The sequence below is a fragment of the Oncorhynchus keta genome, chromosome 29 (assembly GCF_023373465.1).
Source record: "Oncorhynchus keta strain PuntledgeMale-10-30-2019 chromosome 29, Oket_V2, whole genome shotgun sequence".
Lineage (NCBI taxonomy): Eukaryota > Metazoa > Chordata > Actinopteri > Salmoniformes > Salmonidae > Oncorhynchus > Oncorhynchus keta.
This window is the reverse complement of record NC_068449.1, coordinates 3,000,342-3,027,363: the sequence shown is the minus strand read 5'-3', so window position 1 is coordinate 3,027,363 and position 27,022 is coordinate 3,000,342. Positions and strand designations below refer to the sequence as shown.

The following is a 27,022-nucleotide window of genomic DNA, read 5'->3' as shown; positions in this document are numbered from 1 at the left end:
CGAATACCCTAGCCGACTAGGTAACACATCTGCCAAGGTACATTTGAGCAAGGCACGTAATCCTAATTGTTCCTGTAAATCACTCTGGATAAGAGTGTCTGCAAAATGACTAAAATGTCAATGTCAATGCTGTTTGTTCATATTATAATTCACTCCATTGTAGGTGCAGCAGCCTGTACCAGCACACACAATGACGTGAACGTGCATTCTAATAGTGTAAAAAGCCCTTACTTGAAACTAAAAGGCTGTATTCTATACCCATTTGGAGAGAAACAAGTACTTCGATTTGTTTGATAAAATAAATATAAATATCAACTTCTGTCCATAGCTGTACCCCTTTCTAGCCGAGACCAAATCGCATGGCGAAAAAATAAGGAATATGACATCACTTCCGCCTGTACTTCCTGGAGCCACAACCCTCAGACGTCGACTTCAAAACGCTTCCGTAAAATATTCCACTCCGGTGCGTACTGCTACGTTTTCAGTGTACTAGCTAGTATACGACGTTTTTGGAAATATTTTTCAACATTTATCTAAATAGAATGAAGGCCAAGGGATTTGCAGTTACCCATCACCTGTAAAGGTAAAGCGTTTAGTTAGCAGGTTACGGACAACTAACATAGTTATTTTACTCGCCATTTTGATAAGAGCTACGACCCGAAATTATTTTAATAGCAAGTTAGGAGGGCAGTTTTGCCATCCCTAATTATTTTTCATAACCTTAACCAAATTGTCCGAACCTGCAACATTGAATTTCATAAACCCGTTGCGTAATACTTTGTACTAATCTGCTACGAAAAAGTAACTTCCGGTCGTAACTGTATCGAAGTGGCGCGAAGAGTGTTTCTCATGGTTAGATAACGACATCTCCAAATACGATGTAGGCATTTGGCCAGGTAATTTATATAGTGGAAATTACATTATCTGTCTAGTTCATGTGGAGAGGAATGTCATCGGGGTGTTTTTGATTACTTTGTAGAGACATTGGTCCAAAATGGATGTTGACGTTAAACTAGAGGAAGATGAGAGGGAGATATCCCATACAGTAATTTGGTCTGATTCGATTAATGCCTGGGTAGATTACCCAAATTCAACATTGTCAGAAAACACAGAAACAGGTTACCATGTGGGTTTACTGAAAGAGCATTCACATGTACCTCCCATCAGTCCCCAAACAACAAGCCACGGGCAGATTTTACGTCTTTTTCCTGAAATGACCGGGACCGGAGCAAGTGATGGGGAGAACAGGGCTGTCAAAGTGGTTTATTTCTGTAAAGATCAAGATACCATCGGCACATCTGAAGGGAATTCAATCAAAGAGCAGTCATGGCATTTAGCACCGTCCAGTGATATTCTGACAGGACATGCATCCACTTTCAGTGGTTATTTTGAAGCTCAAATCAACCCAACTTCACAGGTTTCTAGGCAAACACAGACCAATAATAAATTGCCCTCTGACAATGTTAATATCCCAAGCCCTAGTACTGCCATTCATTCTGTGCTAACCTCACCTGCTCCAGAAAACGACTGTCATTTAGCTGTATCTACTAGGCCTATTCTTCCGGAATATTGTGAGCCATTGAACTTTCCCTCTGATGAAGAGGAAGACTACAATGCCAATTTAAGTCAAAGACGACAATGGCGGAAAACGTTAGAGGATAAATGGATACGTCAGTGTCGTGGCAGTTACTCAAGACCCAACCTAAGAAAGTTTACGAGATATTGGAAAGATCCATATGTCAAGTGCAAGGAGATCGGTGTAGATTTCAATGTTGGATCTGGAGCGAAACAGAAACTGAATTTGCATTTACTGACAGTTGGTGTAATGCTTGAGGTGTCAGAATATGCTAGAATCATTAATAGATCTCGCCCTCATGTTATCTTTGATATTCTAGATTACAACTTTGTTCTTGGTGTACAAAATGAACAACAATATGACTTTTCACACAGGGTAGAAAAGAAATTAAAAGAAATGCTGAAGATGCATTCTAAGAGAACACCTGAGTGGTTAACAGAAGTCTTTGACCTTCCTGATCCAAAGACAGTTACAGTTTTGGAATACTCCCTTAAATGGGCACAGTTCTATTTGCAAAACAGCTTGTCAAATCCTACACCTTTTGACGTTTGCATAAAGGAGGAGCCTGTTGTGGGCCTGATCTCTCCTCTGCATGTGAAGACTGAGAGCTTCTCCACTGAGACAGATGTGACACGGTGTGCTGATGAGACGGCAATCCTTGGCCCTGAAAATGGACGTAATGATACCTGCACAAGGTATGAGCCTTATATGGGCATCGTCTGTCCTCAACATGTCCAGACGGAAACCTTCCCAACTCAGACAGATATAAAAATGGATCAATCCTTCATGATGCCTACTGTAGAAGAAGCATTGAGGGAACTCTACCCGATCTGTAAGGGAAAAGGACTTGACCTTGTTGTGAAATCAAAATATGGGAAAAATAAGAAACTTGACTTGCATCTATTGACCAGAGATGTAATGTTTGAATTGGCTGATTTTGCCTCACAAGTGTGTGGAAATCGGAAGCAGGTTGTGTGTGAGTTTCTCGAGCATAATTTTGATTTGGATTTAAAAAGTGGGAAAACTGAGCTGGCCGAAGATATTATGAGAAGGTTAAGAGCAGTTTTACGGCGCAAGACAGGTAAAAAACGTACATGGAGATTGGGACTTGAAAATGAAGCTTTCTTAAAGAAGTCACGCAAACGAAAGAACCCTGCGGAGATGTCCACTAACCAGAAGGTCACTACAGCATCACTTGAGCCGAAATACCAAATGAAAGAAGTATCGAAAAGGAGGAGATTGAATTTAATGAGGAAGAAGAAAGACATGGACATGTTAGTAACCAAGGAGACCGAGGGAGGCCATTTCTCTGAAGTAGTACAAATAGAACCTCGTCTTGTCAAAATAGAGAGAATCTCTGATGAGACTGACCTTGCACTTTGTACTGACGAAACAAAGCAAATTGACGTTAGCAACTTGGACCAATCAAATGTGACGTCTCACACCATAAATATGGTGAAAACCATAGCGTGCTACCCACTCTGTGAGGAAATAGGTGTGGACCTAGATGTCACATCCAAACCATCTAAACAGAAACTGGAATTGAATTTACTGACAAACGGTGTCATATTTGAGGTGCATAAATATGCAGGGGTAAAATCCCATCATAAAAAAAAAAAAAGTGGGCGCATTCTCATTGATATTCTAAAATACAATTTTGATTTTAGTTTGCAAAATCAGAGACGTGATCTATTTCCACTGCATATTTGCTGTAAAGTGAAACAAATGGTTCAGAAACACAAATCTGAGCTTGTGAGAAAAAGAGAAATCTCAAAAGAGGTGTTCATAATACCGAGTGTGCTTAAAAGCCAAGCAAAAACAACTGCGCTTTCAGATGATTTTCCTGACAAAAATATGGAACAAAACGCAAGGCTGGTTTATCCTCATCATGGTAAAGACACTATCTCCGTGGAGACAGCTGAAACAGTCTCCAGTGATGAAGCAGCGATGCTTGACCGGGATAATGGACCTGCTGAGATCTGCATAAAGGAGGAGGAGGAGTCAGAATCTTCACTCTGAGGTCAAACTGGTTTATTTCTGAAAAAGACCCAAGATACCGTCAGAACATCTGAAGAGCATTTGATCAAAGATGGATCATGGCATGGATCAACACCCAGTAATATTCTGACTGGAAATGTATTCAGCCTTCCACAGTCACCACTACCAGCTGCAGAAAGTGGTCCTTTCGGAAGTAAAACCGAGCCAACTTCACAGATCTAACCAGACGGTCCAATGCAGAATCACTCGAGACAAAATACCATAAACTTGACAGAAGTAACCAGGGGAAAAAGGGGTTTAATGAGGATAAATACATGTTTATAGCCAAGAAGGAAAAGAAAGTTGTCAGACAAGTAGAACCTCATTGAGATGAGATGGATCTGCCAGGGAAAAGAAAAGCGCTTCCTTTACTTCCTGACTGAGATCTCAGGGGGGGGGGGTACAAGATGGAAAGAAAAGTCTGATCTGCTCGCTGTGAAACGCCAGTTTATCATTTGCCTGAAAAAAAAGTGAGAAAAAGATTGATATTGTTGGACAGGATGGAGTTTCAGTCTGGACAGGATGGAGTTTTAGTCTGGACAGGATGGAGTTTTAGTCTGGACAGGATGGAGTTTTAGTCTGGACAGGATGGAGTTTTAGTCTGGACAGGGTGTAGTTTTAGTCTGGACAGGATGGAGCTTCAGTCTGGACAGGATGGAGCTTCAGTCTGGACAGGATGGAGCTTCAGTCTGGACAGGATGGAGCTTCAGTCTGGACAGGATGGAGCTTCAGTCTGGACAGGATGGAGCTTCAGTCTGGACAGGATGTAGCCTAACTGGAAAAACAGAAATTGGTACACAAGAAGGAGGAGCACTAGTATTTTTAGGATTAAGTGAAAATAGGGAGACAATGTATTTGCATTAAGGGTTTAGTCTTTGAATCGTGGATTTGTGCAGATTCCCTTGGCCTTCCTTCCTGTTTAACCTCTGATGTCTGGTCTTGCTGTAGAGACTGAATACAGCAGGATTATTGCCAGACTTTTATTTGTTTTCTTTCTTTCTTTTACGACGTATTCATTGACGAAACGAACTCCACTACAAATACAAGCCTCTATAGAAGAACCTCTGATCCTTTTTTTTGTCAGAAATAAAAAGACAAAGATGTTTTATTTTCTAAGAGTATGTAGTAGTAGCATTAGTGAAATAACCTACTATGATGGATCATATTTTTTCTTTTTTTATCAGTGGGCTATTTTTTTATTTATTTTTTCCTTTTTTTGTGGAAAGATTCAGAGACTGTATCCAGACCTGCCTTACTGTTACCAATATATTCCATTTTTTTGTGGAAAGATTTAGAGACTGTATCCAGACCTGCCTTACTGTTACCAATATGTTCCTTTTTTGAACAGGGAGTTATTCTACCGTAAACTAAGATTATTTTCACATATTTTTTTTTTTTTTTAAGGATACTTCCACTGACATTCTTAGAGCTGTCATTTTATTGCGAGGAACTGCAGTTCGATCGGAATAGTTTTTCTGTTTTCGTCCTCTGTTTTGTGAGTGACCCTCTCACTCAGTCAACTCGTCTCAGTGCACAAGTCTCCCCTTCTCCAGACACCGCGTATGAATCAGAATCCGTAGCTCGTTGTGACACGTGAGCCTCTGGATGAAAAGGTATGCAAAGTCATTTGTTTTTTATGAGGGGGGTTAAATTATGATAACATTTTAAGAATTCATAGAATCTGACTGGTGCCAATAGCATTCAGGTCAACACTTAAAGGAATGTGAATTAGCTGTAATTGCTTGGTCTGATATCTTCATACATGTGTTTGTGTTTCCAGCAGAGTATCTCTAAAGCAGCGTGGTCCTATCAGCCCCTCATGTTGGACTAAACACTTTCAACTCTACACAAGTGAAAACCCCAAATCCCTAAAGGTGTGTTTAAATCCCTAAATGTTATTTTTAAGAATCAGAATTTTTTTGGACAATTTGTCTGAATTTGTTTTCTTTGGTAATTGGTCTCTTGACTTATCAGATCAGCTTTGAAAAATATCTGATGTGATTGGTCAAACATTGTGGCTTAGAAGAATAGCTTAATGGGGATGTCAATGTTATCCAATTATTATACTGTATGTGGAGTGGACATCACTGTGATTAACAATGGAACTAAACACTGTGATTAACAATGGAACTAAACACTGTGATTAACACTGGCACTAAACACTGTGATTAACACTGGCACTAAACACTGATTAACACTGGCACTAAACACTGATTAACACTGGAACTAAACACTGTGATTAACACTGGAACTAAACACTGTGATTAACACTCAAACTAAACAATGTGATTAACACTGGAACTAAACACTGTGATTAATACTGGCACTAAACACTGTGATTAACACTGGAACTAAACACTGTGATTAACACTGGAACTAAACACTGTGATTAACACTGGAACTAAACACTGTGATTAACACTGTCACTAAACACTGTGATTAACACTGTCACTAAACACTGCGATTAACACTGGAACTAAACACTGTGATTAACACTGTGATTAATACTGGCACTAAACACTGTGATTAACACTGGAACTAAACACTGATTAACACTGTGATTAACACTGGCACTAAACACTGTGATTAACACTGTGATTAATACTGGCACTAAACACTGATTAACACTGGAACTAAACACTGTGATTAACACTGGAACTAAACACTGATTAACACTGTGATTAACACTGGAACTAAACACTGTGATTAACACAGGCACTAAACACTGATTAATGAGTTCTTTAGGGGCGGCAGGGTAGCCTAGTGGTTAGAGTGTTGGACTAGTAAACGAAAGGTTGCAAGTTCAAATCCCCGAGCTGACAAGGTACAAAATCTGTCGTTCTGCCCCCTGAACAAGGCAGTTAACCCATTGTTCCCCGGTAGGCCGTCAATGAAAATAAGAATTTGTTCTTAACTGTCTTGCCTAGTTAAATAAAGGTACAAATAAATATATATATATAATATTTAACCACCTATGGAATGTTGATTGCATCATTTCTCTCTTCATTTTATTCACAGATCCTCTATTTGCCATACTAGAGGGACATGAAGTCTGACTCCATCCTCAACATGTGGACCTGCCCTGAGGATGTTGGACACCACTGTTACACCTTCAGCCTTCGTTGATTTCCTGTCAGACTGGTTGTTTTTCAACTCCATTCCACGGACGGACTGACCTGAACTTTTACCAGAACAGGAACACAATGTTCATCAGACTCCCTCCTCACCAGTGGACTGACTACTCAGACTGGTTGTCTTTGAACTCAAGAGGATCACAATGTTCATCAGACTCCCTCCTCACCAGTGGACTGACTACTCAGACTGGTTGTCTTTGAACTCAAGAGGATCACAATGTTCAACAGACTCCCTCCTCACCAGTGGACTGACTACTCAGACTGGTTGTCTTTGAACTCAACAGGAACACAATGTTCAACAGACTCCCTCCTCACCAGTGGACTGACTACTCAGACTGGTCGTCTTTGAACTCAAGAGGATCACAATGTTCATCAGACTCCCTCCTCACCAGTGGACTGACTACTCAGACTGGTCGTCTTTGAACTCAAGAGGATCACAATGTTCAACAGACTCTACTCAGACTGGTTGTCTTTGAACTCAAGAGGATCACAATGTTCATCAGACTCCCTCCTCACCAGTGGACTGACTACTCAGACTGGTCGTCTTTGAACTTAAGAGGATCACAATGTTCAACAGACTCCCTCCTCACCAGTGGACTGACTACTCAGACTGGTTGTCTTTGAACTCAAGAGGATCACAATGTTCAACAGACTCCCTCCTCACCAGTGGACTGACCACTCAGACTGGTCGTCTTTGAACTCAAGAGGAACATAATGTTCATCAGACTCCCTCCTCACCAGTGGACTGACTACTCAGACTGGTCGTCTTTGAACTCAAGAGGATCACAATGTTCAACAGACTCCCTCCTCACCAGTGGACTGACTACTCAGACTGGTTGTCTTTGAACTCAAGAGGATCACAATGTTCAACAGACTCCCTCCTCACCAGTGGACTGACTACTCAGACTGGTCGTCTTTGAACTCAAGAGGATCACAATGTTCAACAGACTCTCTCCTCACCAGTGGACTGACTACTCAGACTGGTTGTCTTTGAACTCAACAGGATCACAATGTTCAACAGACTCCCTCCTCACCAGTGGACTGACTACTCAGACTGGTTGTGAGGTCACAGGAAATAGAGTCACGTTTTGGAAATTCAATGGTCATTAAAAAATAAAATCTGCATTTACACTGTTTCGCTTTTTTGTGGTGGAGATTTTTTTTGTGCATCTTAAGAGTGGAAACCCTATGTGATTCGCTCTTTCAACATTTCATCTAGCCTATCAGTGGGTATGTTTTGTCACTTTGCTTTGTTACACCACGATCGTTTGAGTTTTATGTTAATTCTAGTCTGGCAAAAGGTTCTTCGGTTTAAATCAAATGAGATCTCCTGGGGCCAGTTTCTCAGACGTACATAAATCGAAAAAGGGGGTCAAATACAACAAAAAAATGATTTGGGGTGTAGGTTTTTCCGTCTAAGTGACTAGTCCAACAAATTGCTGCAATGGAACAATTCACACTCCAATGTACAACTTTAACATATCGTCTGTCCAGAAGACTGCAGCAGAGATCACTATTATATAAAGATAAAGAACCAACTGTCACCACCAGGTGGCGACACAACCATTATCTAATTCACTAATGCGACCCTCAGTTCAGACAAAATAAATTGGTCCAATAATAATATATGCCATTTAGCAGACGCTTTTATCCAAAGCGACTTACAGTCATGTGTGCATACATTCTACGTATGGGTGGTCCCGGGAATCGAACCCACTACCCTGGCGTTACAAGCGCCATGCTCTACCAACTGAGCTACAGAAGTCCAGACGTTGCTGGAATAATCATTGACTGTCTTGTACCAACATCGTTTGCCCAAAAGATATCAATACATTCACCTGGGAGTTGGTCAATTAAATATATCTCAATTGTACATGAGAAATTCAGAGTTTCCGCACTTCTGATCTCCTCCAATGAGTTGCGAGAAGTCCAATGAACGCAATTGAGATTCTCCCACTGACCCACACCCAAGCTAATTCATATTATCTTTTGGCCACACGATATCTAATCAATGGAAGATGGAATTAAAATTATGTCATTAAAAGTTAGGCTACAACGACCAAGTGCCAACAGGTATACTTCTACTTGATATTCTGAATGGAGTGATTGTTATCTGTAGGATTGGAAAGCGCGTGCTCTGCAGCCTTAATTAACCTAGCGAGCTAACGTTATCTGGCTTAACTAGTTTCTCCTCGTTTGATGCCGTCAAAGGGACCTGCTAGAACCTCTCTCTCGCGCCCTTTATTATCTCCGGTTAATGAAGTAGCTTTAAAAAAAAGTTGTCCTCAGGTCCGGTTCGTAACAGGTCTCCTATATTTTAAACATATCTGGTCCTCGTGGGAAAGCCCCAGGTCCGTTTCGTAACAGGTCCAACTTTTTTAGACCCACGAAGACCCCCTAGCGTGTGTGCGCGTGCACGAGAAAAATGTATGGGTCTAACCAGAGAATTGTATATAAAATCCCTATTAATTTAGTATAATTTCTGTAGGACCTAGTAAAGATTGTTCATGTAACTTTTATCATGCCTTTTTAATGTGGCATAAATACAACCAGTCATGATGTTTTCATCTGATTGGTCAACCACTTCAAAAGGTGCTCCCGTTGGCTTCCCGCACACGTTTTGTCCAATCACAGAATCATTCCATCATCCAAACAGTGCGCTGATGGAACGAGACACCCGTTACGTAAAACCTGAAGGTGTTTGTCATTAAGTCCACGTGTCGTCTGAATTGATGCTGCCAGTCTGCTGTACACGCGCGTCTCACTTATCTCCACCTTGGGGTGAATAAAAATGTTGTTCTCTAACCTCAGTTTAGAAGTGTATAGCGCCCGTTTCAAAGTGAATTCGCTCATTTTCCTGCAGCTGACATGCCGTAATGTTAAATAATGGTCTGAATTATTGTGACAGGTTCAAGTTTTACTGGGGTGATTATTTGTTTTTACCGGACAATACCGGATGACTTTCATTCTTGGCTATTCCACCCTTTCCCAAAATTCCCAGAACTCCAGGTTGGAAGATTTCCTTCTTAATCCCGATTTCAAATATACTTATGTAAATGTAATATTGCAAAGATTTCTAAAAATGTGTTTTTGTTCTGTCATTATGGGGTATTTTGTTTAGATTGATGTTGGAAAAATACTATTGAATCCATTTTAGAATTAGGCTGTAAGGTAACAAAATCAAGGGGTATTGTATTTTTTTATTTTATTTGGTCCATTTAATTGTAGTTATAACATCTTTGAATCTTAATTCATCCCATTACTCTTGAAGAGTTATTCCACACTAATTTGACCTGGTGAGGAACAACAAAGATGAAGGGAACTGTGAGGCAGTGGGCCCCGTCAGTGTGGTCTTCAACTGTAGTGGGCCCCGTCAGTGTGGTCTTCAACTGTAGTGGGCCCCGTCAGTGTGGTCTTCAACTGTAGTGGGCCCCGTCAGTGTGGTCTTCAACTGTAGTGGGCCCCGTCAGTGTGGTCTTCAACTGTAGTGGGCCCCGTCAGTGTGGTCTTCAACTGTAGTGGGCCCTGTCAGTGTGGTCTTCAACTGTAGTGGGCCCCGTCAGTGTGGTCTTCAACTGTAGTGGGCCCCAGTGTGGTCAGTGTGGTCTTCAACTGTAGTGGGCCCCGTCAGTGTGGTCTTCAACTGTAGTGGGCCCCGTCAGTGTGGTCTTCAACTGTAGTGGGCCCCGTCAGTGTGGTCTTCAACTGTAGTGGGCCCCGTCAGTGTGGTCTTCAACTGTAGTGGGCCCCGTCAGTGTGGTCTTCAACTGTAGTGGGCCCCGTCAGTGTGGTCTTCAACTGTAGTGGGCCCCGTCAGTGTGGTCTTCAACTGTAGTGGGCCCCGTCAGTGTGGTCTTCAACTGTAGTGGGCCCCGTCAGTGTGGTCCAACTGTCAGTGGGCCCGTCAGTGTGGTCTTCAACTGTAGTGGGCCCCGTCAGTGTGGTCTTCAACTGTAGTGGGCCCCGTCAGTGTGGTCTTCAACTGTAGTGGGCCCCGTCAGTGTGGTCTTCAACTGTAGTGGGCCCCGTCAGTGTGGTCTTCAACGTCAGTGTAGTGGGCCCCGTCAGTGTGGTCTTCAACTGTAGTGGGCCCCGTCAGTGTGGTCTTCAACTGTAGTGGGCCCCGTCAGTGTGGTCTTCAACTGTGCAGTGGGCCCCGTCAGTGGGCCCCGTCAGTGTGGTCTTCAACTGTAGTGGGCCCCGTCAGTGTGGTCTTCAACTGTAGTGGGCCCGTCAGTGTGGTCTTCAACTGTGATGCAGTGGGCCCCGTCAGTGTGGTCTTCAACTGTAGTGGGCCCCGTCAGTGTGGTCTTCAACTGTAGTGGGCCCCGTCAGTGTGGTCTTCAACTGTGAGCAGTGGGCCCCGTCAGTGTGGTCTTCAACTGTGATGCAGTGGGCCCCGTCAGTGTGGTCTTCAACTGTAGTGGGGCAGTGTGGTCTTCAACTGTGTGCAGTCAGTGTGGTCTTCAACTGTAGTGGGCCCCGTCAGTGTGGTCTTCAACTGTAGTGGGCCCCGTCAGTGTGGTCTTCAACTGTAGTGGGCCCCGTCAGTGTGGTCTTCAACTGTAGTGGGCCCCGTCAGTGTGGTCTTCAACTGTAGTGGGCCCCGTCAGTGTGGTCTTCAACTGTAGTGGTGCCCCGTCAGTGTGGTCTTCAACTGGGCCCCGTCAGTAGTGGGCCCCGTCAGTGTGGTCTTCAACTGTGTAGTGGGCCCCGTCAGTGTGGTCTTCAACTGTAGTGGGCCCCCAGTGTGGTCTTCAGTGTGGTCTTCAACTGTAGTGGGCCCCGTCAGTGTGGTCTTCAACTGTAGTGGGCCCCGTCAGTGTGGTCTTCAACTGTAGTGGGCCCCGTCAGTGTGGTCTTCAACTGTAGTGGGCCCCGTCAGTGTGGTCTTCAACTGTAGTGGGCCCGTCAGTGTGGTCTTCAACTGTAGTGGGCCCCGTCAGTGTGGTCTTCAACTGTAGTGGGCCCCGTCAGTGTGGTCTTCAACTGTAGTGGGCCCCGTCAGTGTGGTCTTCAACTGTACAGTGTGGTCTTCAACTGTAGTGGGCCCCGTCAGTGTGGTCTTCAACTGTAGTGGGCCCCGTCAGTGTGGTCTTCAACTGTCAGTGTGGTCTTCAACTGTGAGTGGGCCCCGTCAGTGTGGTCTTCAACTGTAGTGGGTCTTCCTGTAGTGGGCCCCGTCAGTGTGGTCTTCAACTGTAGTGGGCCCCGTCAGTGTGGTCTTCAACAACTGTCAGTGTGGTCTTCAACTGTCAGTGTGGTCTTCAACTGTCAGTGGGCCCCGTCAGTGTGGTCTTCAACTGTAGTGGGCCCGTCAGTGTGGTCTTCAACTGTAGTGGGCCCCGTCAGTGTGGTCTTCAACTGTAGTGGGCCCCGTCAGTGTGGTCTTCAACTGTAGTGGGCCCCGTCAGTGTGGTCTTCAACTGTAGTGGGCCCGTCAGTGTGGTCTTCAACTGTAGTGGGCCCCGTCAGTGTGGTCTTCAACTGTAGTGGGCCCCGTCAGTGTGGTCTTCAACTGTAGTGGGCCCGTCAGTGTGGTCTTCAACTGTAGTGGGCCCCGTCAGTGTGGTCTTCAACTGTAGTGGGCCCCGTCAGTGTGGTCTTCAACTGTAGTGGGCCCCAGTGTGGTCTTCAACAGTGTGGTCTTCAACTGTAGTGGGCCCCGTCAGTGTGGTCTTCAACTGGTCTTCAACTGTAGTGGCCCCGTCAGTGTGGTCTTCAACTGTAGTGGGCCCCGTCAGTGTGGTCTTCAACTGTAGTGGGCCCCGTCAGTGTGGTCTTCAACTGTAGTGGGCCCCGTCAGTGTGGTCTTCAACTGTAGTGGGCCCCGTCAGTGTGGTCTTCAACTGTAGTGGGCCCCGTCAGTGTGGTCTTCAACTGTAGTGGGCCCGTCAGTGTGGTCTTCAACTGTGAGGCAGTGGGCCCCGTCAGTGTGGTCTTCAACTGTAGTGGGCCCCGTCAGTGTGGTCTTCAACTGTAGTGGGCCCCGTCAGTGTGGTCTTCAACTGTAGTGGGCCCCGTCAGTGTGGTCTTCAACTGTAGTGGGCCCCGTCAGTGTGGTCTTCAACTGTAGTGGGCCCCGTCAGTGTGGTCTTCAACTGTAGTGGGCCCCGTCAGTGTGGTCTTCAACTGTAGTGGGCCCCGTCAGTGTGGTCTTCAACTGTAGTGGGCCCCCAGTGTGGTCTTCACTGTGTGGTCTTCAACTGTAGTGGGCCCCGTCAGTGTGGTCTTCAACTGTAGTGGGCCCCGTCAGTGTGGTCTTCAACTGTAGTGGGCCCGTCAGTGTGGTCTTCAACTGTAGTGGGCCCCGTCAGTGTGGTCTTCAACTGTAGTGGGCCCCGTCAGTGTGGTCTTCAACTGTAGTGGGCCCCGTCAGTGTGGTCTTCAACTGTAGTGGGCCCCGTCAGTGTGGTCTTCAACTGTGAGGCAGTGGGTGTGGTCTTCAACCAGTGGGCCCGTCAGTGTGGTCTTCAACTGTAGTGGGCCCCGTCAGTGTGGTCTTCAACAACAGTGTGGTCTTCAACTGTGGGCCCCGTCAGTGTGGTCTTCAACTGTAGTGGGCCCCGTCAGTGTGGTCTTCAACTGTAGTGGGCCCCGTCAGTGTGGTCTTCAACTGTAGTGGGCCCCGTCAGTGTGGTCTTCAACTGTAGTGGGCCCCGTCAGTGTGGTCTTCAACTGTGAGGCACTGTGTGGCCCCGTCAGTGTGGTCTTCAAGTGTGGTCTTCAACTGATGCAGTGGGCCCCGTCAGTGTGGTCTTCAACTGTGTGGGCCCCGTCAGTGTGGAGGCAGTGTGGTCTTCAACTGTGGGCCCCGTCAGTGTGGTCTTCAACTGTAGTGGGCCCCGTCAGTGTGGTCTTCAACTGTAGTGGGCAGTGGGCCCCGTCAGTGTGGTCTTCAACTGTGATGGCAGTGGGCCCCGTCAGTGTGGTCTTCAACTGTGATGCAGTGGGCCCCGTCAGTGTGGTCTTCAACTGATGCAGTGGGCCCGTCAGTGTGGTCTTCAACTGTGAGTGGGCCCCGTCAGTGTGGTCTTCAACTGTAGTGGGCCCCTCAGTGTGTCTTCAACTGCAGTGGGCCCCGTCAGTGTGGTCTTCAACTGTGATGCAGTGGGCCCCGTCAGTGTGGTCTTCAACTGTAGTGGGCCCCGTCAGTGTGGTCTTCAACTGTGTGGGCAGTGGGCCCCGTCAGTGTGGTCTTCAACTGTGGGAGTGTGGTCTTCAACAGTGGGCCCCGTCAGTGTGGTCTTCAACTGTGAGGCAGTGGGTCCCCAGTCAGTGTGGTCTTCAACTGTAGTGGGCCCGTCAGTGTGGTCTTCAACTGTAGGGCCCCCGTCAGTGTGGTCTTCAACTGTGAGGCAGTGGGCCCCGTCAGTGTGGTCTTCAACTGTGGGATGGCAGTAGTGGGCCCCGTCAGTGTGGTCTTCAACTGTGAGTGTGGCAGTGGGCCCCGTCAGTGTGGTCTTCAACTAGTGGGCCCCGTCAGTGTGGTCTTCAACTGTAGTGGGCAGTGTGGTCCCTGTAGTGGGTCAGTGTGGTCTTCAACTGTGAGTGTGGCAGTGGGCCCCGTCAGTGTGGTCTTCAACTGTGGGCCCGTCAGTGTGGTCTTCAACTGTAGTGGGCCCCGTCAGTGTGGTCTTCAACTGTAGTGGGTGAGTGTGGTCTTCAACTGTAGTGGGCCCCGTCAGTGTGGTCTTCAACTGTAGTGGGCCCGTCAGTGTGGTCTTCAACTGTAGTGGGCCCCGTCAGTGTGGTCTTCAACTGTAGTGGGCCCCGTCAGTGTGGTCTTCAACTGTAGTGGGCCCCGTCAGTGTGGTCTTCAACTGTAGTGGGCCCCGTCAGTGTGGTCTTCAACTGTAGTGGGCCCCGTCAGTGTGGTCTTCAACAGTGTGAACTGTAGTGGGCCCCGTCAGTGTGGTCTTCAACTGTAGTGGGCCCCGTCAGTGTGGTCTTCAACTGTAGTGGGCCCCGTCAGTGTGGTCTTCAACTGTAGTGGGCCCCGTCAGTGTGGTCTTGGTCTTCAAGTGTGGTCTTCAACTGTAGTGGGCCCCGTCAGTGTGGTCTTCAACTGTAGTGGGCCCGTCAGTGTGGTCTTCAACTGTAGTGGGCCCCGTCAGTGTGGTCTTCAACTGTAGTGGGCCCCGTCAGTGTGGTCTTCAACTGTAGTGGGCCCCGTCAGTGTGGTCTTCAACTGTAGTGGGCCCCGTCAGTGTGGTCTTCAACTGTAGTGGGCCCCGTCAGTGTGGTCTTCAACTGTAGTGGGCCCCGTCAGTGTGGTCTTCAACTGTAGTGGGCCCCGTCAGTGTGGTCTTCAACTGTAGTGGGCCCCGTCAGTGTGGTCTTCAACTGTAGTGGGCCCCGTCAGTGTGGTCTTCAACTGTAGTCAGTGTGGTCTTCAACTGTAGTGGGCCCGTCAGTGTGGTCTTCAACTGTAGTGGGCCCCGTCAGTGTGGTCTTCAACTGTAGTGGGCCCCGTCAGTGTGGTCTTCAACTGTAGTGGGCCCCGTCAGTGTGGTCTTCAACTGTAGTGGGCCCCGTCAGTGTGGTCTTCAACTGTGTAGTGGGCCCCGTCAGTGTGGTCTTCAACTGTAGTGGGCCCCGTCAGTGTGGTCTTCAACTGTAGTGGGCCCCGTCAGTGTGGTCTTCAACTGTAGTGGGCCCCAGTGTGGTCTTCAGTGTGGTCTTCAACTGTAGTGGGCCCCGTCAGTGTGGTCTTCAACTGTAGTGGGCCCCCAGTGTGGTCTTCAACTGTGTGGGCCCCGTCAGTGTGGTCTTCAACTGTAGTGGGCCCCGTCAGTGTGGTCTTCAACTGTAGTGGGCCCCGTCAGTGTGGTCTTCAACTGTAGTGGGCCCCGTCAGTGTGGTCTTCAACTGTAGTGGGCCCCGTCAGTGTGGTCTTCAACTGTAGTGGGCCCCGTCAGTGTGGTCTTCAACTGTAGTGGGCCCCGTCAGTGTGGTCTTCAACTGGTCTTCAACTGTGGGCAGTGGGCCCCGTCAGTGTGGTCTTCAACTGTAGTGGGGCCCCGTCAGTGTGGTCTTCAACTGTAGTGGGCCCCGTCAGTGTGGTCTTCAACTGTAGTGGGCCCCGTCAGTGTGGTCTTCAACTGTAGTGGGCCCGTCAGTGTGGTCTTCAACTGTAGTGGGCCCCGTCAGTGTGGTCTTCAACTGTAGTGGGCCCCGTCAGTGTGGTCTTCAACTGTAGTGGGCCCCGTCAGTGTGGTCTTCAACTGTAGTGGGCCCCGTCAGTGTGGTCTTCAACTGTAGTGGGCCCCGTCAGTGTGGTCTTCAACTGTAGTGGGCCCCCAGTGTGGTCTTCAACTGTAGTGGGCCCCAGTGTGGTCTTCAACTGTAGTGGGCCCCGTCAGTGTGGTCTTCAACTGTAGTGGGCCCCGTCAGTGTGGTCTTCAACTGTAGTGGGCCCCCAGTGTGGTCTTCAGTGTGGTCAGTGTGGTCTTCAACTGTAGTGGGCCCCGTCAGTGTGGTCTTCAACTGTAGTGGGCCCCGTCAGTGTGGTCTTCAACTGTAGTGGGCCCCGTCAGTGTGGTCTTCAACTGTAGTGGGCCCCGTCAGTGTGGTCTTCAACTGTAGTGGGCCCGTCAGTGTGGTCTTCAACTGTAGTGGGCCCCGTCAGTGTGGTCTTCAACTGTAGTGGGCCCCGTCAGTGTGGTCTTCAACTGTAGTGGGCCCCGTCAGTGTGGTCTTCAACTGTAGTGGGCCCCGTCAGTGTGGTCTTCAACTGTAGTGGGCCCCGTCAGTGTGGTCTTCAACTGTAGTGGGCCCCGTCAGTGTGGTCTTCAACTGTAGTGGGCCCCGTCAGTGTGGTCTTCAACTGTAGTGGGCCCCGTCAGTGTGGTCTTCAACTGTAGTGGGCCCCGTCAGTGTGGTCTTCAACTGTAGTGGGCCCCGTCAGTGTGGTCTTCAACTGTAGTGGGCCCCGTCAGTGTGGTCTTCAACTGTAGTGGGCCCCGTCAGTGTGGTCTTCAACTGTAGTGGGCCCCGTCAGTGTGGTCTTCAACTGTAGTGGGCCCCGTCAGTGTGGTCTTCAACTGTAGTGGGCCCCGTCAGTGTGGTCTTCAACTGTAGTGGGCCCCGTCAGTGTGGTCTTCAACTGTAGTGGGCCCCGTCAGTGTGGTCTTCAACTGTAGTGGGCCCCGTCAGTGTGGTCTTCAACTGTAGTGGGCCCCGTCAGTGTGGTCTTCAACTGTAGTGGGCCCCGTCAGTGTGGTCTTCAACTGTAGTGGGCCCCAGTGTGTCAGTGTGGTCTTCAACTGTAGTGGGCCCCCAGTGTGGTCTTCAACTGTAGTGGGCCCCGTCAGTGTGGTCTTCAACTGTAGTGGGCCCCGTCAGTGTGTCAGTGTGGTCTTCAACTGTAGTGGGCCCCGTCAGTGTGGTCTTCAACTGTAGTGGGCCCCGTCAGTGTGGTCTTCAACTGTAGTGGGCCCCGTCAGTGTGGTCTTCAACTGTAGTGGGCCCGTCAGTGTGGTCTTCAACTGTAGTGGGCCCCGTCAGTGTGGTCTTCAACTGTAGTGGGCCCCAGTGTGGTCTTCAACTGTAGTGTGGTCTTCAACTGTAGTGGGCCCCGTCAGTGTGGTCTTCAACTGTAGTGGGCCCCGTCAGTGTGGTCTTCAACTGTAGTGGGCCCCGTCAGTGTGGTCTTCAACTGTAGTGGGCCCGTCAGTGTGGTCTTCAACTGTAGTGGGCCCCGTCAGTGTGGTCTTCAACTGTACAGTGTGGTCTTCAACTGTAGTGGGCCCCGTCAGTGTGGTCTTCAACTGTAGTGGGCCCCGTCAGTGTGGTCTTCAACTGTAGTGGGCCCCGTCAGTGTGGTCTTCAACTCAGTGGGCCCCGTCAGTGTGGTCTTCAACTGTAGTGGGCCCCGTCAGTGTGGTCTTCAACTGTAGGGCCCCGTCAGTGGGTCTTCCTGTAGTGGGTCAGTGTGGTCTTCAACTGTAGTGGGCCCCGTCAGTGTGGTCTTCAACTGTAGTGGGCCCCGTCAGTGTGGTCTTCAACTGTAGTGGGTAGTGGGTCCCGTCAGTGTGGTCTTCAACTGTAGTGGGCCCCGTCAGTGTGGTCTTCAACTGTAGTGGGCCCCGTCAGTGTGGTCTTCAACTGTAGTGGGCCCCGTCAGTGTGGTCTTCAACTGTAGTGGGCCCCGTCAGTGTGGTCTTCAACTGTAGTGGGCCCCGTCAGTGTGGTCTTCAACTGTAGTGGGCCCCGTCAGTGTGGTCTTCAACTGTAGTGGGCCCCGTCAGTGTGGTCTTCAACTGTAGTGGGCCCCGTCAGTGTGGTCTTCAACTGTAGTGGGCCCCGTCAGTGTGGTCTTCAACTGTAGTGGGCCCCGTCAGTGTGGTCTTCAACTGTAGTGGGCCCCGTCAGTGTGGTCTTCAACTGTAGTGGGCCCCGTCAGTGTGGTCTTCAACTGTAGTGGGCCCCGTCAGTGTGGTCTTCAACTGTAGTGGGCCCCGTCAGTGTGGTCTTCAACTGTAGTGGGCCCCGCCCAGTGTGGTCTTCAACTGTAGTGGGCCCCGTCAGTGTGGTCTTCAACTGTAGTGGGCCCCGTCAGTGTGGTCTTCAACTGTGTCAGTGTGGTCTTCAACTGTAGTGGGCCCCGTCAGTGTGGTCTTCAACTGTAGTGGCCCCGTCAGTGTGGTCTTCAACTGTAGTGGGCCCGTCAGTGTGGTCTTCAACTGTAGTGAGTGTGGTCTTCAACTGTAGTGGGCCCCGTCAGTGTGGTCTTCAACTGTAGTGGGCCCCGTCAGTGTGGTCTTCAACTGTAGTGGGTGTCAGTGTGGTCTTCAACTGTAGTGGGCCCCGTCAGTGTGGTCTTCAACTGTGGGAGTGTGGTCTTCAACTGTAGTGGGCCCCCAGTGTGGTCTTCAACTGTAGTGGGCCCCGTCAGTGTGGTCTTCAACTGTGTGGGGCAGTGGGTCTTCCTGTCAGTGTGGTCTTCAACTGTGAGTGCAGTGGGCCCCGTCAGTGTGGTCTTCAACTGTAGTGGGCCCCGTCAGTGTGGTCTTCAACTGTGTGGGCAGTGGGTCTTCCTGTAGTCAGTGTGGTCTTCAACTGTGAGGCAGTGGGCCCCGTCAGTGTGGTCTTCAACTGTGAGGCAGTGGGCCCCGTCAGTGTGGTCTTCAACTGTGAGGCAGTGGGCCCCGTCAGTGTGGTCTTCAACTGTGAGGCAGTGGGCCCCGTCAGTGTGGTCTTCAACTAGTGGGCCCCGTCAGTGTGGTCTTCAGTGGGCCCCGTCAGTGTGGTCTTCAACTGTGAGGCAGTGGGCCCCGTCAGTGTGGTCTTCAACTGTGAGGCAGTGGGCCCCGTCAGTGTGGTCTTCAACTGTAGTGTCAGTGTGGTCTTCAACAGTGGGCCCCGTCAGTGTGGTCTTCAACTGTGAGGCAGTGGGCCCCGTCAGTGTGGTCTTCAACTGTGAGGCACTGTAGTGGCCCCGTCAGTGTGGTCTTCAACTGTGAGGCAGTGGGCCCCGTCAGTGTGGTCTTCAACTGTGAGGCAGTGGGCCCCGTCAGTGTGGTCTTCAACTGTGAGGCAGTGGGCCCCGTCAGTGTGGTCTTCAACTGTGTGGGGCAGTGTGGTCTTCCTGTAGTGGGCCCCGTCAGTGTGGTCTTCAACTGTGAGGCAGTGGGCCCCGTCAGTGTGGTCTTCAACTGTGAGGCAGTGGGTCTTCCCGTCAGTGTGGTCTTCAACTGTGAGGCAGTGGGCCCCGTCAGTGTGGTCTTCAACTGAGGCAGTGGGCCCCGTCAGTGTGGTCTTCAACAGTGGGCCCCGTCAGTGTGGTCTTCAACTGTGAGGCAGTGGGCCCCGTCAGTGTGGTCTTCAACTGTGAGGCAGTGGGCCCCGTCAGTGTGGTCTTCAACTGTGAGGCAGTGGGCCCCGTCAGTGTGGTCTTCAACTGTGAGGCAGTGGGCCCCGTCAGTGTGGTCTTCAACTGTGCAGTGGGCCCCGTCAGTGTGGGGCAGTGGGCCCCGTCAGTGTGGTCTTCAACTGTGAGGCAGTGGGCCCTGTAGTGGGTCAGTGTGGTCTTCAACTGTAGTGGGCTCCGTCAGTGTGGTCTTCAACTGTAGTGGGCCCCGTCAGTGTGGTCTTCAACTGTAGTGGGCCCCGTCAGTGTGGTCTTCAACTGTAGTGGGCCCCGTCAGTGTGGTCTTCAACTGTAGTGGGCCCCGTCAGTGTGGTCTTCAACTGTGTGCAGTGGGCCCCGTCAGTGTGGTCTTCAACTGTGTGGGCCCGTCAGTGGGTCTTCAAACTGAGGCAGTGGGCCCGTCAGTGTGGTCTTCAACTGTAGTGGGCCCCGTCAGTGTGGTCTTCAACTGTGAGGCAGTGGGCCCGTCAGTGTGGTCTTCAACTGTGATGCAGTGGGCCCCGTCAGTGTGGTCTTCCTGTAGCAGTGGGCCCGTCAGTGTGGTCTTCAACTGTAGTGGGCCCCGTCAGTGTGGTCTTCAACTGTGAGTGTGGTCTTCAACTGTAGTGGGCCCCGTCAGTGTGGTCTTCAACTGTAGTGGGCCCCGTCAGTGTGGTCTTCAACTGTAGTGGGCCCCGTCAGTGTGGTCTTCAACTGTAGTGGGCCCGTCAGTGTGGTCTTCAACTGTGAGGCAGTGGGCCCCGTCAGTGTGGTCTTCAACTGTGTAGTGGGCCCCGTCAGTGTGGTCTTCAACTGGCAGTGGGTCCCAGTGGGCCCCGTCAGTGTGGTCTTCAACTGTGTCAGTGTGGTCTTCAACTGTGAGTGGGCCCCGTCAGTGTGGTCTTCAACTGTGGGCCCCGTCAGTGTGGTCTTCAACCAGTCAGTCAGTGTGGTCTTCAACTGTGATGCAGTGGGCCCCGTCAGTGTGGTCTTCAACTGTAGTGGGCCCGTCAGTGTGGTCTTCAACTGTAGTGGGCCCCGTCAGTGTGGTCTTCAACTGTAGTGGGCCCCGTCAGTGTGGTCTTCAACTGTGATGCAGTGGGCCCCGTCAGTGTGGTCTTCAACTGTGATGCAGTGGGCCCCGTCAGTGTGGTCTTCAACTGTGAGGCAGTGGGCCCCGTCAGTGTGGTCTTCAACTGTGAGGCAGTGGGCCCCGTCAGTGTGGTCTTCAACTGTGAGGCAGTGGGCCCCGTCAGTGTGGTCTTCAACTGTGAGGCAGTGGGCCCCGTCAGTGTGGTCTTCAACTGTGAGGCAGTGGGCCCCGTCAGTGTGGTCTTCAACTGTGATGCAGTGGGCCCGTCAGTGTGGTCTTCAACTGTAGTGGGCCCCGTCAGTGTGGTCTTCAACTGTAGTGGGCCCCGTCAGTGTGGTCTTCAACTGTAGTGGGCCCCCAGTGTGGTCTTCAGTGTGGTCTTCAACTGTAGTGGGCCCCGTCAGTGTGGTCTTCAACTGTAGTGGGCCCCGTCAGTGTGGTCTTCAACTGTAGTGGGCCCCGTCAGTGTGGTCTTCAACTGTAGTGGGCCCCGTCAGTGTGGTCTTCAACTGTAGTGGGCCCCGTCAGTGTGGTCTTCAACTGTAGTGGGCCCCGTCAGTGTGGTCTTCAACTGTAGTGGGCCCCGTCAGTGTGGTCTTCAACTGTAGTGGGCCCCGTCAGTGTGGTCTTCAACTGTAGTGGGCCCCGTCAGTGTGGTCTTCAACTGTGATGCAGTGGGCCCCGTCAGTGTGGTCTTCAACTGTAGTGGGCCCCGTCAGTGTGGTCTTCAACTGTGGGCCCCGCAGTGGGCCCGTCAGTGTGGTCTTCAACTGTAGTGGGCCCCGTCAGTGTGGTCTTCAACTGTAGTGGGCCCGTCAGTGTGGTCTTCAACTGATAGTGGGCCCCGTCAGTGTGGTCTTCAACTGTAGTGGGCCCCGTCAGTGTGGTCTTCAACTGTGAGTGGGCCCCGTCAGTGTGGTCTTCAACTGTAGTGGGCCCCGTCAGTGTGGTCTTCAACTGTGAGGCAGTGGGCCCCGTCAGTGTGGTCTTCAACTGTGAGGCAGTGGGCCCCGTCAGTGTGGTCTTCAACTGTGAGGCAGTGGGCCCGTCAGTGTGGTCTTCAACTGTAGTGGGCCCCGTCAGTGTGGTCTTCAACTGTGTGGGCCCCGTCAGTGGGCCCCTGTAGTGGGTCAGTGTGGTCTTCAACTGTGTGGGCCCCGTCAGTGTGGTCTTCAACTGTGATGCAGTGGGCCCCGTCAGTGTGGTCTTCAACTGAGGCAGTGGGCCCCGTCAGTGTGGTCTTCAACTGTAGTGGGCCCCGTCAGTGTGGTCTTCAGTGTGGTCTTCAACTGTAGTGGGCCCGTCAGTGTGGTCTTCAACTGTAGTGGGCCCCCAGTGTGGTCTTCAACTGTGTGGTCTTCAGTGTGGTCTTCAACTGTAGTGGGCCCCGTCAGTGTGGTCTTCAACTGTAGTGTCAGGTCTTCAACTGTAGTGGGCCCGTCAGTGTGGTCTTCAACTGTGATGCAGTGGGCCCCGTCAGTGTGGTCTTCAACTGTAGTGGGCCCCGTCAGTGTGGTCTTCAACTGTAGTGGGCCCCGTCAGTGTGGTCTTCAACTGTAGTGGGCCCCGTCAGTGTGGTCTTCAACTGTAGTGGGCCCGTCAGTGTGGTCTTCAACAGTGTGGTCTTCAACTGTAGTGGGCCCCGTCAGTGTGGTCTTCAACTGTAGTGGGCCCCGTCAGTGTGGTCTTCAACTGTAGTGGGCCCCGTCAGTGTGGTCTTCAACTGTAGTGGGCCCCGTCAGTGTGGTCTTCAACTGTAGTGGGCCCCGTCAGTGTGGTCTTCAACTGTGATGCAGTGGGCCCCGTCAGTGTGGTCTTCAACTGTAGTGGGCCCCGTCAGTGTGGTCTTCAACTGTAGTGGGCCCCGTCAGTGTGGTCTTCAACTGTAGTGGGCCCCGTCAGTGTGGTCTTCAACGTCAGTGTCTTCAACTAGTGGGCCCCGTCAGTGTGGTCTTCAACTGTAGTGGGCCCCGTCAGTGTGGTCTTCAACTGTAGTGGGCCCCGTCAGTGTGGTCTTCAACTGTAGTGGGCCCCGTCAGTGTGGTCTTCAACTGTAGTGGGCCCCGTCAGTGTGGTCTTCAACTGTGTAGTGGGCCCCGTCAGTGTGGTCTTCAACTGTGATGCAGTGGGCCCTGTAGTGGGCCCCCAGTGTGGTCTTCAACTGTAGTGGGCCCCGTCAGTGTGGTCTTCAACTGTGCCCGTCAGTGTGGTCTTCAACTGCAGTGGGCCCCTGTAGTCAGTGTGGTCTTCAACTGTAGTGGGCGTCAGTGTGGTCCCGTCAGTGTGGTCTTCAACTGTAGTGGGCCCCGTCAGTGTGGTCTTCAACTGTAGTGGGCCCCGTCAGTGTGGTCTTCAACTAGTGTCATGGTCTTCAACAGTGGGCCCGTCAGTGTGGTCTTCAACTGTAGTGGGCCCCGTCAGTGTGGTCTTCAACTGTAGTGGGCCCGTCAGTGTGGTCTTCAACTGTAGTGGGCCCCGTCAGTGTGGTCTTCAACTGTAGTGGGCCCCGTCAGTGTGGTCTTCAACTGTAGTGGGCCCCGTCAGTGTGGTCTTCAACTGTAGTGGGCCCCAGTGTGGTCTTCAGTGTGGTCTTCAACTGTAGTGGGCCCCGTCAGTGTGGTCTTCAACTGTAGTGGGCCCCGTCAGTGTGGTGTAGTGGGCCCCGTCAGTGGTCTTCAACTGTGATGCAGTGGGCCCGTCAGTGTGGTCTTCAACTGTAGTGGGCCCCGTCAGTGTGGTCTTCAACTGTAGTGGGCCCCGTCAGTGTGGTCTTCAACTGTAGTGGGCCCCGTCAGTGTGGTCTTCAACTGTAGTGGGCCCCGTCAGTGTGGTCTTCAACTGTAGTGGGCCCCGTCAGTGTGGTCTTCAACTGTAGTGGGCCCCGTCAGTGTGGTCTTCAACTGTAGTGGGCCCCGTCAGTGTGGTCTTCAACTGTAGTGGGCCCCGTCAGTGTGGTCTTCAACTGTAGTGGGCCCCAGTGTGGTCAGTGTGGTCTTCAACTGTGAGTGTGGCAGTGGGCCCCGTCAGTGTGGTCTTCAACTGTGGGGCAGTGGGCCCCGTCAGTGTGGTCTTCAACTGTAGTGGGCCCCGTCAGTGTGGTCTTCAACTGTAGTGGGCCCGTCAGTGTGGTCTTCAACTGTGTGGTGGGCCCCGTCAGTGTGGTCTTCAACTGTAGTGGGCCCCGTCAGTGTGGTCTTCAACTGTAGTGGGCCCCGTCAGTGTGGTCTTCAACTGTAGTGGGCCCCGTCAGTGTGGTCTTCAACTGTGATGCAGTGGGCCCCGTCAGTGTGGTCTTCAACTGTGATGCAGTGGGCCCCGTCAGTGTGGTCTTCAACTGTGAGTGCAGTGGGTCTTCAACCCGTCAGTGTGGTCTTCAACTGTGATGCAGTGGGCCCCGTCAGTGTGGTCTTCAACTGTGATGCAGTGGGCCCCGTCAGTGTGGTCTTCAACTGTGATGCAGTGGGCCCCGTCAGTGTGGTCTTCAACTGTAGTGGGCCCCGTCAGTGTGGTCTTCAACTGTGAGGCAGTGGGCCCCGTCAGTGTGGTCTTCAACTGTGAGGCAGTGGGCCCCGTCAGTGTGGTCTTCAACTGTGAGGCAGTGGGCCCCGTCAGTGTGGTCTTCAACTGTAGTGGGCCCCGTCAGTGTGGTCTTCAACTGTGAGGCAGTGGGCCCCGTCAGTGTGGTCTTCAACTGTGAGGCAGTGGGCCCCGTCAGTGTGGTCTTCAACTGTAGTGGGCCCCGTCAGTGTGGTCTTCAACTGTAGTGGGCCCCGTCAGTGTGGTCTTCAACTGTGAGGCAGTGGGCCCTGTGATGCAGTGGGCCCCAGTGTGGTCTTCAACTGTGAGGCAGTGGGCCCCGTCAGTGTGGTCTTCAACTGTGAGGCAGTGTGGTCTTCAACTGTGATGCAGTGGGCCCCGTCAGTGTGGTCTTCAACTGTGATGCAGTGGGCCCCGTCAGTGTGGTCTTCAACTGTGAGGCAGTGGGCCCCGTCAGTGTGGTCTTCAACTGTGAGGCAGTGGGCCCCAGTGTGGTCTTCAACTGTCAGTGTGGTCTTCAACTGTGATGCAGTGGGCCCCGTCAGTGTGGTCTTCAACTGTGAGGCAGTGGGCCCCGTCAGTGTGGTCTTCAACTGTGAGGCAGTGGGCCCCGTCAGTGTGGTCTTCAACTGTGAGGCAGTGGGCCCCGTCAGTGTGGTCTTCAACTGTGAGGCAGTGGGCCCCGTCAGTGTGGTCTTCAACTGTGAGGCAGTGGGCCCCGTCAGTGTGGTCTTCAACTGTGATGCAGTGGGCCCCGTCAGTGTGGTCTTCAACTGTGATGCAGTGGGCCCCGTCAGTGTGGTCTTCAACTGTGATGCAGTGGGCCCCGTCAGTGTGGTCTTCAACTGTGATGCAGTGGGCCCCGTCAGTGTGGTCTTCAACTGTGATGCAGTGGGCCCCGTCAGTGTGGTCTTCAACTGTGAGGCAGTGGGCCCCGTCAGTGTGGTCTTCAACTGTGATGCAGTGGGCCCCGTCAGTGTGGTCTTCAACTGTGAGGCAGTGGGCCCCGTCAGTGTGGTCTTCAACTGTGAGGCAGTGGGCCCCGTCAGTGTGGTCTTCAACTGTGAGGCAGTGGGCCCCGTCAGTGTGGTCTTCAACTGTGAGGCAGTGGGCCCCGTCAGTGTGGTCTTCAACTGTGATGCAGTGGGCCCCGTCAGTGTGGTCTTCAACTGTGAGGCAGTGGGCCCCGTCAGTGTGGTCTTCAACTGTGAGGCAGTGGGCCCCGTCAGTGTGGTCTTCAACTGTGAGGCAGTGGGCCCCGTCAGTGTGGTCTTCAACTGTGAGGCAGTGGGCCCCGTCAGTGTGGTCTTCAACTGTGAGGCAGTGGGCCCCGTCAGTGTGGTCTTCAACTGTGATGCAGTGGGCCCCGTCAGTGTGGTCTTCAACTGTGATGCAGTGGGCCCCGTCAGTGTGGTCTTCAACTGTGATGCAGTGGGCCCGTCAGTGTGGTCTTCAACTGTGATGCAGTGGGCCCCGTCAGTGTGGTCTTCAACTGTGATGCAGTGGGCCCCGTCAGTGTGGTCTTCAACTGTGATGCAGTGGGCCCCGTCAGTGTGGTCTTCAACTGTGATGCAGTGGGCCCCGTCAGTGTGGTCTTCAACTGTGATGCAGTGGGCCCCGTCAGTGTGGTCTTCAACTGTGATGCAGTGGGCCCCGTCAGTGTGGTCTTCAACTGTGATGCAGTGGGCCCCGTCAGTGTGGTCTTCAACTGTGATGCAGTGGGCCCCGTCAGTGTGGTCTTCAACTGTGAGGCAGTGGGCCCCGTCAGTGTGGTCTTCAACTGTGATGCAGTGGGTCCCCGTCAGTGTGGTCTTCAACTGTGAGGCAGTGGGCCCCGTCAGTGTGGTCTTCAACTGTGAGGCAGTGGGCCCCGTCAGTGTGGTCTTCAACTGTGAGGCAGTGGGCCCCGTCAGTGTGGTCTTCAACTGTGAGGCAGTGAGCCCCGTCAGTGTGGTCTTCAACTGTGATGCAGTGGGCCCCAGTGTGGTCTTCAACTGTCAGTGTGGTCTTCAACTGTGATGCAGCAGTGGGCCCCGTCAGTGTGGTCTTCAACTGTGATGCAGTGGGCCCCGTCAGTGTGGTCTTCAACTGTGATGCAGTGGGCCCCGTCAGTGTGGTCTTCAACTGTGATGCAGTGGGCCCCGTCAGTGTGGTCTTCAACTGTGATGCAGTGGGCCCCGTCAGTGTGGTCTTCAACTGTGATGCAGTGGGCCCCGTCAGTGTGGTCTTCAACTGTGATGCAGTGGGCCCCGTCAGTGTGGTCTTCAACTGTGATGCAGTGGGCCCCGTCAGTGTGGTCTTCAACTGTGAGGCAGTGGGCCCCGTCAGTGTGGTCTTCAACTGTGATGCAGTGGGCCCCGTCAGTGTGGTCTTCAACTGTGAGGCAGTGGGCCCCGTCAGTGTGGTCTTCAACTGTGATGCAGTGTGACGCAGTGGGCCCCGTCAGTGTGGTCTTCAACTGTGATGCAGTGGGCCCCGTCAGTGTGGTCCTCGGCATTTAGACTTGTTCCAAGGAATTTCATGGACTTCGTATTACAGGGGGCCTGGTCACACACACACACAACATTGATGACCTGTCGCATTTAAAGTAATTACTGTAAATTCCCCCACAATATAGTAGTGATGAAACTGGATTATTGTATTTAGACATTATTATTTACATTCAATCTTATACCTTTTAGTCTCTTTATTGCCTCAGCCAAAATATCAGTAGTCTCTTGGGCTGGTGTTTGCCGATTTAGCCAGGAAATATGCCATATATGCCACTTGTGTGGGAGACGTAAACAAGGCAG

The 27,022-nt window shown here is 51.4% G+C and overlaps 1 protein-coding gene across 2 annotated transcripts; it reads left to right on the top strand.

Moving 5' to 3' along the window:
* The first annotated feature begins 471 nt into the window (after positions 1-471).
* LOC118382879 (uncharacterized) lies at positions 472-7,883 on the top strand. Of its 2 annotated transcripts, none has more exons than XM_035769555.2 (3): positions 472-5,226; positions 5,397-5,487; positions 6,632-7,883. In XM_035769555.2, exon 1 carries the CDS (start codon positions 995-997, stop codon positions 3,593-3,595), a length of 2,601 nt encoding a protein of 866 aa, XP_035625448.1. In that variant the 5' UTR covers positions 472-994; the 3' UTR covers positions 3,596-5,226; positions 5,397-5,487; positions 6,632-7,883. The 2 variants fall into 2 exon arrangements, with proteins under 2 accessions (XP_035625448.1, XP_035625447.1); XM_035769554.2 differs by having other exon boundaries at positions 5,394-5,487.
* The last annotated feature ends 19,139 nt before the right edge of the window (positions 7,884-27,022 follow it).

Excerpts from the sequence above, each read along its gene's own strand:
- LOC118382879 (XM_035769555.2), top strand. The coding sequence starts at position 995 with ATGGATGTTGACGTTAAACTAGAGGAAGATGAGAGGGAGATATCCCAT.